This window comes from Heloderma suspectum, chromosome 4 (genome assembly GCF_057233095.1).
Source record: "Heloderma suspectum isolate Gila_16-S chromosome 4, 16-S_ref, whole genome shotgun sequence".
Lineage (NCBI taxonomy): Eukaryota > Metazoa > Chordata > Lepidosauria > Squamata > Helodermatidae > Heloderma > Heloderma suspectum.
In genome coordinates this window covers 146,548,398-146,562,613 of record NC_139461.1, presented here as the reverse complement: position 1 = coordinate 146,562,613, position 14,216 = coordinate 146,548,398, and the positions used below count along the sequence as shown (strand labels likewise).

Genomic DNA, 14,216 nt, shown 5'->3' with positions numbered 1-14,216 from the left:
GGGGGAAATACCTTGCTTCAACTAGAACTGTCAACTTCTCTGTCATGGCCCATGAGTTTGTATGTAACTGAACTACCTTGGTACATAAGAACAGCTTCGTGAATTTTACCTATTCTGCAATGGATTTTTGCCAACTAAAGGTTTTAATTTCAGTCTGTTTCCCGCCTCCCAGCTGAGCAGAGCAGAGCAGAGCAAGCTGCTCCAGCTGGTCCAGGGACTACAGAAGCAGGCAAGCTCCCAGAGAGCGAGCGAACAGAGCGAGCGAACAGGGGGAGCAAACAGGAGTTGGCCAGGGGAGTTGCAGTGGTTGAAGAGACAAAGGAGACAAAGGAGACAGAGGCTAAGAGGTAAGTGGGTTGCAGGAAGCCCAGGGCGCTGCCCTTTATCCTTCTGACTGGCTGTGAGCTCACCAGGAGCTTCTGAGAGCTCCAACTGAATTGGAGGGGAGTGGCCTGAGTACTCCCAGCAGCTGACTGGGCGGGAAGCTTCAGTCTGTTTCCCGCCTCCCAGCTGAGCAGAGCAGAGCAGAGCAAGCTGCTCCAGCTGGTCCAGGGACTACAGAAGCAGGCAAGCTCCCAGAGAGCGAGCGACCAGAGCGAGTGAACAGGGGGAGCAAACAGGAGTTGGCCAGGGGAGTTCGGCAGGGGAGGTCAAGGGGGAGGCCCCTAACATTTTTTTTTATTTTTTTTTTACTAACTTTTTTTCATTTATTTGTCTTGTAACACACACTTCCACACCAGTGGGACTCTGCTTTTAACCTCTACTGAGTAGAGGAGCAGGCACAGGCTAGTCTAGAACAATCACAAAGCTAGACACAAAAAGGGAAAAGGGGCTATGGAAGGACAAGACTCTCCAGTGGTGGTGACCTGCAAGGTGTGTGCCATGTTTGTTTTCTTGCCTGAGAACAACATGGCCTACACCTGCAACAAGTGCAAGTTGATCACGCTGCTGGAGGAAAAAGTAAGTGGACTGGAGCGGCGACTGTCAACCCTCCGGGGAATAAGAGAACACGAAGAGTTCTTGGACAGAATGGGGGAACTACAGCAGCAAAGGGCAGACCAGAAGCTTGAAGAGCAACAGCAAGATGAGGCAGTGGGAAATGCTGAGGTGAAGAAAAATGGAGTAGAGGATACTCCTTGGAAAACGGTGACAGTTAGGAGAAGAAGAACTAGACGCCACTCTGCACCAGTGGAAGCGGTGGAGCTGTGGAACCGATTCCAGGTACTTGCAGATGAGACTGGAGGACAGCCTGCAGAGGAAGAATCACAGGGGAACCTGCATGAGAGTGAGCAAGAGGCTAAAGGTCAGTCAAACAGAGGCGATGAAACCCAGGCCTACAAGAAGAAGAAGAGAAGAGTGGTAGTAGTGGGAGACTCCTTGCTGCGTGGGATCGAGACCCAAGTATGTCGCGAAGACCCGTGGACTCGCCAGGTATGTTGTCTCCCGGGAGGACAGATTAGAGACGTGACTGAAAGGTTGCCTGCACTCATAAAGCCCACTGACAGGTATCCCTTTCTTCTCATCCATGTGGGAACAAATGATACCGCCAAGCGGAGCTACGAAGAGATCACGTCAGACTTTGAAGCTTTGGGAAGGAAACTCAAGAACTTTGGGGCCCAGATAGTTTTCTCATCCATCCTTCCAGTAGTTAGAAGAGGGATAGAAAGGGAACGAAAAATACTCCGGGTGAATGACTGGCTACGAAGGTGGTGCCGACGAGAGAGATTTGGATTCTGGGACCACGGGCTATACTTCCTGGAAGATGGGCTGTTGGCTAGGGATGGGTTGCACCTCACAAAGGCTGGGAAGAATGTGTTTGGCCACAGCATGAAGAACTTCATCAGGAGGGCTTTAAACTGAATCCTACGGGGAAGGGAGATGTAATGTTGGGGGTAACAATGGACGTAGGCGCATGCACTGCAATGGAGAGAACAGCGCTGATAGCGCCCAATAATAGTCTTCAGACACATGTAGGAAGAAAGCCAGACTATGAAGCACATGGTCTTCGATGTCTATATACTAATGCCCAGAGTATGGGAAACAAACAGAACGAACTTGAACTCTTAATACAGGAGGGAAATTATGACTTGATAGGTATAACTGAGACTTGGTGGGATGACTCTCATGACTGGAATACAGCAGTTGAAGGATATAACTTGTTCAAAAAGAACAGGAGGAACAGAAAGGGAGGCGGGGTTGCACTGTATGTGAAAAATACATATCTCTGCACAGAAATACAGGAGGAGGAGCTTGGTAGCCCCATCGAAAGCATCTGGGTTGAAATAAATGGAGCAAAGAATAAAAGGAACCTGGTGGTCGGAGTCTACTACTGGCCACCCAATCAAGGAGAAGCCAAGGATGAAACTTTTGAAAAGCAAATAGCCAATGTTTTAAGGAAGCATGATGTAGTAGTAATGGGGGACTTCAATTTCCCCGATATTTGTTGGGAGACAAATTCTGCAAAACATGGCCCCTCCAGGAAATTCCTGACTTGTGTGGCGGATAACTTCCTCCTACAGAAAGTAGAGGAAGGAACTAGAGGATCGGCTATCCTTGACTTGATCCTAACCAACAGAGATGACTTAGTGGATAAAGTAGCAGTTACAGGAACTCTGGGGGAAAGCGACCATGTTGTACTTGAGTTCTTGGTTCTAAGGGAAGCAAAAGCCGAGTGTACTCAAACGCGTACCCTGAATTTTAGGAAAGCTGATTTTAATAAACTCAGAACAATGATCAGTAAGGTCCCATGGCAAACAATGCTAGCGAGAAAAGGAGTCCAAGATGGGTGGGAACTTTTAAAAAAGGAAATTCTCAAGGCACAATCACAAACAATTCCAACAAGAAGAAAAGGTGGAAGACAACAGAAGAAGCCAATGTGGCTTCACAAAAAGCTTAGGGATGACCTGAAAACAAAAAAGGACACATATAGGAAGTGGAAAGAAGGCCAAGTAACAAAGGAAGAGTACAGGCAGGTAGCACAGAATTGCAGGGATGGCGTCAGGAAGGCTAAAGCGGAGAACGAGGTGAGGTTAGCGAGGGATGCTAAAAACAACAAAAAGGCTTTCTTCAGCTACGTGCATAGTAAAAGGCAGAGGAAAGAAATGGTTGTTCAGCTATTAAATAAGGATGGCAAAATGATAACAGATGACAAAGAAAAGGCAGAGGTGCTCAATTCCTACTTTGGCTCAGTCTTCTCCCAAAAGAGGGTCTATGACCCCCCTGGCAAAGGCGAAGTACAGGCTGAAGGGGCAGGATTGCAGCTTGAGATCGACAGGCATATGGTCAAGGAACACCTCATTACTTTGAATGAGTTCAAATCTCCAGGGCCAGATGAACTGCATCCTAGAGTCATAAAGGAACTGGCAGAAGAGCTCTCAGAACCGCTGTCTATTCTCTTTGAGAAATCATGGAGGACCGGGGAAGTGCCAGATGACTGGAGGAGGGCTAACGTTGTCCCTATCTTCAAAAAGGGTAAAAAGGAGGAACCTGGGAACTACAGACCAGTCAGTCTGACATCAATCCCTGGGAAAATTCTGGAGCAGATCATAAAGCAATCCATCTGGAAGCACCTTGACAACAATGCAGTGATTACTCGAAGCCAACATGGATTTGTCAAAAACAAGTCCTGCCAGACAAATCTGATCTCATTTTTTGATCAAGTCACCTCCCTTGTAGACCGTGGGAATGCTGTAGACATCATATACCTCGACTTCAGCAAAGCTTTCGACAAAGTGCCCCATGATATCCTGATGAGCAAACTAGCTCGAAGTGGGCTAGATGAAACAACGATCCAGTGGATCCACAGTTGGCTACAGAATCGGACTCAAAGAGTGCTTATCAATGGGACCTTCTCAAGCTGGGGAGAGGTAACGAGTGGGGTACCGCAGGGCTCAGTCCTGGGCCCAGTGCTCTTCAATATTTTTATTAATGACTTGGAGGAGGAGGTGCAGGGAATGCTGATCAAATTTGCAGATGACACAAAATTGGGCGGGATAGCTAATACCTTGGAAGACAGAAACAAAATTCAAAGTGATCTGGATAGACTGGAGTGCTGGGCAGAAAACAACAGAATGGCATTTAATAGGGACAAATGCCAAGTTCTGCACCTAGGAAAAAGAAACCAAATGCACAGTTACAAGATGGGGGATACGTGGCTCAACCACACTACGAGCGAGAAGGATCTTGGAATTGTCGTCGATCACAAGCTGAATATGAGCCAACAATGTGATGTGGCTGCAAAAAAGGCAAATGCTATTTTGGGCTGCATTCATAGAAGCATCGCTTCCAAATCCCGGGAAGTACTAGTTCCCCTCTACTCAGCACTGGTTAGGCCTCATCTGGAGTACTGTGTCCAGTTCTGGGCACCACACTTTAAGAAGGATGCAGACAAGCTGGAGAGGGTTCAAAGGAGGGCAACAAAGATGATCAGGGGACTGGAAACAAAGCCCTATGAAGAGAGACTGAAAGAACTGGGCATGTTTAGCCTTGAGAAGAGAAGACTGAGGGGAGATATGATAGCGTTCTTCAAGTACTTGAAAGGTTGTCACAGAGAAGAAGGCCAGGATCTCTTCTTGATCATCCCAGAGTGCAGGACACGGAATAATGGGCTCAAGTTACAGGAAGCCAGATTCCGACTGAACATCAGGAAAAACTTCCTGAGTGTCAGAGCAATACGGCAATGGAACCAATTACCTGGGGAGGTGGTGGGCTCTCCCACACTGGAGGCCTTCAAGACGAGGCTGGACAGCCATTTGTCAGGGATGCTCTGACTTGGATTCCTGCATTGAGCAGGGGGTTGGACTCGATGGCCTTGTAGGCCCCTTCCAACCCTACTATTCTATGATTCTATTCTATGATTCTATAATTGGGATCATTAAAAAGCAGAACTGGAGTTCTTATCTTCTTAAATTAGAGCTCTATCAATACTGTAGACAACTAAGCTGTGAGTGAATACACTGCCCACTTCTACTGCACTGAAGGAAATGAATGTTTTTAATTTATCAGCACAGCAGTTGAGAATGAACTGAACCAGGAAATCCCTGCTTCAAATCCCACCTCAGCTCACACTTCATACCACTGATCTCTCAATATCAACCTTCCATCTCTACCCTCTCACATCTGCAATTTGGGAATAAAGTGTGTATGCCGCAATTTTGCAGGAGCATAGGAAAAATGCAGAACATGGTAGGTGCACTTTTTAGCTTTGAGTGTCTGTTTTCATTATAAAAAGAAAAAAGGAAAAAGAAGTAGGTTTCAAGTCCTCATGGCCAAAAATTCATTGCTTCGAAATCTCTGAAGCCAGAGGAAGGACTTCATTTCCTTGTCCCTCTCCATACTAGCATAACCACAATAAATCACGTAAAATAGGGTTAAATAAGGTAAATTATTGAAATACGCTCACTTTGCATAGGTTCTATAGATAGTAGAATCCAGCTTTGCTATTCAAAGAATCTGAATTGCCTAATGGCAAAATTTAGTGCAGAGGACAAAGCTTTAATAATACTGGCCTACCTTAAGTTTACTGAGGAAGTGTGTAAAGCATTTTGGACAGCTAGGAAAATTACTATATAAAACTAGACTAACAACATCTATAGAAAACTTCCATGTTTGATGACCTATTTTGAAGAACGCAGTTTTCCATTAAAAAAAGGCTTACTAAAAATATTCTCAGGCTATTCAATACCTTCACATCTTTCTAACCTTTCATACTTAACTCATAGGAACATAGGAAGCTGCCTTATTCTGAGTCAGACAATTGGCTCACCTAGCCCAGTATTGTTGACATGGCAGTGGCTCTCCAGGGTTTCAGGCAGGGATTTTTCCAATCCTACCTGGAGATGCCGCGGATTGAACCTGGAACCTTCTGCAGGCAAAGCAGGGGCTCTACCACTAAGCTATGGCCCCTCTACTCTCAAGCCATCTGAGAGGGACAGAGTCACATCTATGTCCTGTACAGAACCTAGCATACCATTTTCATGAAACACATATTAAGCAGGAGCAGCAGTCTTAATTTAGCCTTGTGAAAAGTGATTTTGCGTGTCTTGTCAGTTCCGAGTACAGCCATATTCATTTCACTTCCCTACAGCTATTACATTTTATTTAATGGTAACTGCATACTTTTAATTATATTCATAGGTCTTGGAACAAGTTCTTTATACAACATCATGAAATCTTACTGGGAATGATGGGAGTTGCAGACCAGGTTGGGGAAGACTAGACTAGAACAAGCCTGCACAACATATGACCCACCATGCTGAATGCAGTCCACCAACCATGTACAGTGGCCCAACATGGGCTACTTTAACCTTCTGGTCTAACTGTCTGTCTGGGACTGCAAAAAAAAAAAAAAGCAGGGGACTGTCAAGGACCTGCTTGACAGAAAATATGTTTGGCTTGGTGGGTCACAGGTTTTGCAGGCCTGAGAGAGGCACAAGCCATTGATTGTAACAAGTACAATGGGAGTGTCTTTATATTTACACTTGGCAAAATGCCCAACATTTATAAACTTGTCCTCATTTATATGAATAATAAAATCTACAACAGAAATTTGTGCATGGATACTACAAGTATGCTTAGACGGTCACTGCTCTTTGAATCTATGGATTCACATCAATTTTTACTATTGTTCAGAAATACTCATTATCAAATATATTCTAAAGGTAGTGGACCAAAGGTATTGCTGCTTTTGTCAGCAGCAGCTGCCACGCAACACGGCAGAGAGTTTTGAAACTGAAGGGAGTTTCAAAAGCAATTGGTGATACAATACAATAAATATGGGGTGGGGGTTGGAGCTGGCTATTCAAAAGTTTTAAAAAATCACTGGCTAGTACAGCTCCAGGCATGGAGCCTAAAACAGCTCTTTCAATCTCTGCCAATGTGTTTTCAAAACCTTTTACTATAACAGCTTAAGATAGACAGACCCTCATCATGCACTATCAAATCCCAAGTACTTCCTGTGCCCTAAACACACAATTAATTCACAATGCTAACGTGCTGTATCATTTAAAAATGGCTGTATACTAACCTTTTGGTAGACTCAAAAGTGCAGGGGAGTTCTCTTGAGGAGCTCTGTCAGGTTCCTGGGGAGGTACAACCATGGCAAGCGCATGCATTGGTACACGTGGAACCTGCAAAATCAACTCAGAGAAAAAACTAATGTCAGTGGTTTTAAAGGGTAATCCATAAATTAATCCTAGCAAAAATTTAGCAAAGGTTTACTTCAGGGGTGGAGAACCTGTGGGGGGTCCAGATGTTCTTGGACTCCAACTCCCATTATTCCTGAACATTAGCCATGCTGGCTCAGGCTGACAGGAATCCAACAACATCTGCAAATCCACAAGTTCCCACCCCTGAAATAAATCTTTCCTAGCTTTTAGGACAAGATGGAATTTCCTTCCACCCCAAACAAAAAAAAACTGAGTTAAGCATTTTAAGAAAGCCCATACTAACAACATAACATTACTCAGTGGTTGGATCCAAAAGCAGCTGACCACTAGGGCTGTTTCCAACTAGCAGAAGAGTATTGTACAGGAAAAATCTAGGACTTCCTCTGTTTCTGCAAGCTGTTGTACAACACATTTTATGGACAACTTTTTATTTATTTATTGCATTTATATCCCACCTTTTTTCCTCCAAGTAACCTAAAGCAGTGTACGTAACCCTCCTCTCCATTTTATCCTCACAACAACAACCCTGTGAGGTAGGTTGGGCTGAGAGGCTGCGACTGGCCCAAAGTCACCCAGTGAGCTTCCAAGGCCGAGTGGGGGCTAGAACCCGGGTCTCCCAGCTCCCAGTCCAACACTCAAGCCACTACACTATGCTGGACAATAGACCACTGAACTAGAGTTCATATACTGCCTATATTCTTATTGATTCTTATACCATAAATTAACCACTAATGTGTTGTAGGACTACACTGTGAAAAGTATTTAGCTCTTGTGAAAGAGTTCACAAAACAGTACTAATACACTTGTCCAAATGGTTATTTGGATGCAAGCCACTATTTTTAAGAAAAGGAATACTTCTGGTCAAATGAATATTGGGCATCACAAGGGGGCAAGACCTAGCCAAAGGATTTTAAAGTCCATTGATTTCAAAGGAGATGATGTATTCAACTTTCACTGAGAACTATGGACCTTTGAAGTTTTCCAAAATAGCTGGACTGATTTATTAAACAGTAGAAGCTAATACAGCAGGACACGGTTTTGAAGAAACCTTGAGCTATAGCATCAAAGTCTTCAGTTGTCCAGAGGCTAAAAAGTTTCCATCCAACATGTTCTGTTCTCACTGTATATCCCTCTTTTCAGCCTTTATTGGCTCCGAAATTTATAATTAAAATGCACACAAAGATAAAATTATAATAGGCAATATGTAGAGGTATGTATGGCAGCCCTGGTCCCTGGCATTTGTTAATAGTCGAAGTTCCAGGCTCTTCCCTCCAGAAGGAGGAGGCAGAAGGAGCTGCAGATGGATTGTAAAGTAACCAGCAGTTAACTGAATTTACTCAATTTAGCTGTTTCACTTTTTCTCATATCATGCTTTTTATATTTATTCTCAAACATGCAATAGTGAAAGTTTGTTTTCCAATGCTATAGTTAAAAGCTTTACAGCTTACCTGAGACTGATCCTGAGATGGCGGTGTGAGTTGGGACATGTCTGTAGTTGGAACTGACAAAACATTGTTCGGGTAATCCAATAAATAGGAAACAACATTTGTGTGACCACCCTTTGCAGCTTCAATGAGCATAGTTGAGCCATCCTGAAATATATATATATATAGATATATACATAAGATGACTTGTAGTCTGTGGATTGTACAAACCAATTTCCTAAAAGTATACTACAAAGTCAGCTCTATAGTTAGGAAGTTTTTGAGACCATTAGTCTAGACAATTAACAAAAGTTATGTGCAATAATAAACTGAATTCCTTAGGCGTACCTTAAGACGATGAGTGGGGTCTGCACCATGAGCTAGTAGCAGCTCAACAACAGCAAGATGGCCCCCAGCACATGCCAGTGACACCACTGTGTGGTCATTATTAGCTGTAGCCCGGTTAACATTGGCACCTATTGCAAAAATACATCATTAAGGGAAATTCCATGGAACAAAATTAGTGCAGAGAAATCATTAGTTATCATCCAGATTCCAAATCCTTTCATTTAAAGGTGCATAATAATTTGGGATCTAAGCACTTTGAGGGAGTATCACTCATACTTACAATTTTTCAATAATATTCCATAGTGAAAACAAGCTTATTATTATTATTAGTTTTACAGTCATTGGACTGAATCCTGGGCAAAGGTGTGTGTAACAGGCTGCCCGTTCACAGAAGGTGCCTCTGCCTGATTTTCAGGGATTCCCCTTCTGGCCTCCAGCACCACAGCCCAACCCATTCAGCAAGGCTCCCCAACCCTCAGGGGAGCCTTTTTGCAGGGCTGCAGTGGGAGGATGGGGCATAGAAGTCAGCTTCCACCAGCCCCATTTTGCATGCTTTTCCCTGGATCCAACCTAGTTAGTATTTTGGAACTGAAATTAAGAATCTTAATTTTAAAATATTTAAAGTCTCACATTCACTTATCAGCACAGGTTGGTAAAAAGAGTTTACATTAGCAATTTGCATTAAACAGAAGCTGTTATAGATCTGTGGTTAAGAACATGAAGGTGAAGTCCCCTGTAATAATATATGCTCAACCACAAATATATCACCTCAGGGAAACTACTCTCCTGAAGAATACGGGAATTATAATACCTTACAGAGCTATTAGAGCATGGGTGGGCAACTTCTACACCTCCAGATGTTGCTGGACTGCAACTCTCATCATCTCTGACCACTAAGGCTAATGGAAGTTGCAGTCCAACAACTTCTGGAGGACTACATGTTTCCCACCCCTGTTATTAGAGGATTACTGAGAAAATGTGTATGAAAGCACTTTGAGCTTGCTGGAAAATGGCAATACATAACCAAGTATTATTGTTATAAAATGGCAAAGTAAACTCATCTCAAACACACACAATGCATTCTTTATGCAAAATATCGCTAACAGTCATTTGCTTAGCAATCCTTCAGCTGATGTTACAACTACTAACCTTTGCTAATAAGAAATTGTACAGTGCATAGATGACCTGCTCTTGCAGCCTTCATTAGTGGTGTCCTTCCACCTTCGGATTCATGTTCCTGTTTTAGAAACATTATGAATTTGTATTGGAGGAAAAGTAAACAGACTGATCTGGTGTTCCATTATTAGAGCAAAGAAGGTAGGACTCACGGGGTTGTATCCAATAGGGGTGGTGGGCACATGGCCAGCCCTGCCAGGCCCTGGTCTGTACACACCCAGTCCCACCAGCTCAGGGCCGTGCGTAGCCCCTATCATGCACATCCACAATACAGCACTTCTGGGGGAAAGCCCCAATGCATGCAAAAACACTGGTTTCTGGAAGTGGCAGGTCACACCCCTTCCAGAAACCAGTGCTTTCGTGTGCGTCAGGGCTTGTCCCAGGAAGTGCTGTATCACGGCCATGTGCAGACCTGGGCCGGCGGGGCTGGCCACATGTGCACCGTCCCTATTGGATACTACCCATGGGTCCTAGTATGACTTAAGACACAGCTGCTGTTTTCCCACTGAGACCAAACCTATTCCAAGTGCAGCAGTAGCAGCTGCCACTGTTGATGCTGTTTCAGAAAGCCTCCTTCTAAAGATGAGGCTTTCTAAACAGATGAATCAGTCCTGTGCAAGGGTATGCATAGCACTATTTCAATGCAGAGAAAAATTGGGAGTCTTACCCAGCTGTGCACATAGAACCCGTTTTGGCCATCTGGACCCAAAAGAGCCAGAAAGATCAACGTAATCTTGCAACAGCCTCAAGGAAGAATAAGGAAGTGGGGTTTGTCCAGCAAGTGGACCAGAGGTGGAATAGTGCAATGCTTTAGCAAACACATAAGGATAAAGTGTTTTTGATATTATTGTGCATGCTGTTCGCAAAACAAATGCTATAACATTATCTGCTGGTACTTCCTGCCAAATCAACAACAGTAACCAACACAATTAGACAACAAAGTTACAGAAATGCACAACCAACATGCACTGCAGAGAGGAAGGAAATCCAAGTTTTTAAAATGTTGGTATGCTTTCAAGGTGGTGAAATCACTAACTGCTGAAAAATTGTGGTGCAAATGAAGCCTGTAAATAAGGATCTAAGTTGTTAAACCTAGATTTGCACCACTGATATATTTAGCAGTTATTCTGCTAGATTACTATATAGTCTGCTCTCCATCTAGTTTTCTTAGGTTCCCCGAACCATTTCTTATACATTTACAGGACAAATAAAATGCTCTCAATTACATAGCAATATTGTAAAAGGTATAGTAAAGATATATTAAAGTCTTACTAAATCTGCACCAGCTTGAAGCAGAACATCTGCAACATCAGTGTGTCCATTTTCACAGGCATAGGTCAAGGCAGTGTCCCCTGTTGCAGTGGTAGCGTGGACATTAGCTCCTGTTGCAGAGGGTTGAATTAGATTGTGCAAATAATGTATCTAGAAACGTACGCAATTAACATGCACCCTGGTATTGCTTGCAAAACATTTCATTTGTCAAGTGGCAGCATAGTCCAGATGACAGATTAATCCAGGATACCTGAATTGGAAGCCCCAATAAACATTAAAAATCACTGGTCAGATTAAAAAACTGTTTTTAGGCTAGCACACTGAGCAGATCATCCTACTGCATAGCAAACTGCTATTGCAACTTCCCTCAGATTCAGAGTCTTGTCATTTAGCACAGGGACTGCTGTTCAAGAAACACAGACCCAGAATACCTTTGGAAGAACAGAGTGTGTCACAGGATCTTTGATATCTGGGCAACAGAACCTTGGGCAGATCATCCCATTTCCCATTCTGTATGATGGCAATACTAACACTCTCTCACAGAAATGTTGTGAAGATTAACCAAACAAGCATGTTGAATACTAAATACTTCTGAAGAAATACTCATTTTCAGGGGTTCCAGAATTATGGCTCCAAGGGTAGTTCTTTGCTCTTCTTTGCTCTGGAAAAACTGTCACACCGAACGGATTGGGTAAACAAGGCTCCAAGCTAGTCTAATTTAACACCAGTCAAGCCTGAAAACTACTCATAGCTAGACTTAAATATATCCCCCCCCACAATTTGTTCAAATTCAAGCACTATGTGTTACTTTTCTTGGGAAAGTATTTTTCTTCTGTAATTTCAGTTGATAAGAAAAACTGTTTTAAGTGGTTATATCACCCAGCACATGATTTGGTATATTATTCTATTACAGCCTTTCCCAACCTGGTGCCCTCCAGATGTGTTGAATTACAACTCCCATCGCCCCAGCTAGCACATCTGGAGGACACCAGGTTGGGATAGGCTGTTCTATTGTAGTACCTAACCCTGATAGAGCTAAGCTACTACAATGCTGCCGATAGCTGATTTGGTCAAGTCCAAATACTTATTTTCATATTACAAAGACTTCAATATTACACCCTTGATTATGACTTGTAATTATCAACACTTAATGAATTATCATAGTAGCTGGGACAATAAAAACAGTGTGTCCCATTCCATCATCTTTGATAAACTTTTGTCATTTCAACTTTTATGAGTTTGTATGTTTGTAGCTGTTCAATAATATTTTGACTGAAAGGTGGAAAAAGGTATCAAAATAAAGGCTCTGCTTTTGAAAAAGCATATGCATAATTCTTAGAAAGCCATAGTTTCATTCACACGCACAGGGCAGGTTCACACAACACTATAAGCCATGGTGGTTTACAAGCTACTCACAGTAGCTTATTTGGAAAATAAGCTACTGTAATCCCTCACACAATCAGACAAATAAGCTACACAGAGTAGTTTATTTCCCCCCTCATCCTATCTCCCTCTGTAGTCCTCCCGCCCAACCAGGATGGTATCCTAGCTTCCTTTGCACTGGATACCATTCCCCGCCAACCCTTGTGGCACAGTTCCTCTCTCCAATTGGCTGGCTGCATGCCAGGGGGCATCTTCTTCTGTCTCTGCCTTGTCACCACCAATCTCACCCCGGCGTCGATCCTTACCCACTTCCCAGCACCCCCACTGCCATCACCTCACCCAAACCAAGCTGCACCGCTCCTTACCACCCCACTCCCCAACTGGGTGTCCACGCTTTCCCCTTCTCCCCTGCCCACCTGCACACCCACCACCATTGCCCCACGCAACCTGTGGTGCTCCCCAACTCTCCTCAAACTGCCTTTTCCCCCTGCCTGCCCACACCAAAAAGAGGGTGGCGGCTCTAAACCCTTGGAAGTTTGCAGGAATGGGACAAAATTTCACACACAGGTTCCCATCGTGGAAAGGCACCCGAGGAAGAACTAAAACCCTATGTGGCTATGCCTCTCCGTGGGAAACATGGGGGCTTGACACTTTGGAAGTTTGCAGAGTGCACCACCAAGGGAGGGGTGAGGGCGGAGATGAGCAGAGAATGCAATCTGTTGCTAGGCAGATTTCGGAAAAAGAGGCTGCCTGAGAGGAGCAGAGTGGTTGCAGTGGTTTTGACTGCTCTTACCAGGGGACTCTGTAGGCGATCTGTTTAAACCACTCTGGAGTGCCAGACAACATGATAAGCCATGATTGTTAAAATAAACCTCATTGCAGACCGTGGCTTATCAGGGTGACTTATTTTGGCTAAATAAACCACTGTGATTGGGAAAACCGCTCACAGACAACGTGATAAACCATCATGGATAATTAAGAAAATAAACCGTCGTGGCTTATCATGTCATGCAAACCCAGCCATGCACTTCGTATGCATGCACTGAAATTGATATATTCAAATTTATGTAGCTACAATTAATTTTCTTTTCTTCTTTCTTGTTTTGTTGAAATTTCGCAATAAAGACTATTGTCTGCTTGCCTATTGTCTGCTTGCCTAGTTGTCTCATTTTATTGCCATTAAAAATAATGGGGATAGCATAAGACTATAGGCTGGATCCAGGCTTAGTCATACTTACAGTAGACCAACTGAAATCAGCGGGACTTAAGTTAGTTGTGACCAACTTAAATCACATTGATTTCAATGGATCCTCTTGATGTATGACTAAGTCCAGATCCAACTCTATAGATCTGGCTTTAAATGTGTCAGGTGTTTACTATCACCTCCTAGATCAGGGACGGGCAACTGTGGGTGGTCTGGGGGCCATTTTTGCCCACCCCCATGGAT

At 43.6% G+C, this 14,216-nt stretch overlaps 1 protein-coding gene across 20 annotated transcripts in view; it reads right to left on the bottom strand.

Moving 5' to 3' along the window:
* ANKHD1 (ankyrin repeat and KH domain containing 1) overlaps positions 1 to 14,216 on the bottom strand; it is a 173,003-nt gene that overhangs the window by 85,996 nt on the left and 72,791 nt on the right. For all 20 annotated transcript variants that reach the window (XM_084850861.1, XM_084850870.1, XM_084850862.1 and 17 more), the window contains exons 10-14: positions 11,387 to 11,496; positions 10,088 to 10,175; positions 8,939 to 9,066; positions 8,615 to 8,758; positions 7,025 to 7,127 (exon numbers count right to left, since the gene is read on the bottom strand). In XM_084850861.1, the coding sequence (XP_084706987.1) occupies positions 7,025 to 7,127; positions 8,615 to 8,758; positions 8,939 to 9,066; positions 10,088 to 10,175; positions 11,387 to 11,496 (573 nt within the window). The remainder of the gene's footprint in view (positions 1 to 7,024; positions 7,128 to 8,614; positions 8,759 to 8,938; positions 9,067 to 10,087; positions 10,176 to 11,386; positions 11,497 to 14,216) is intronic.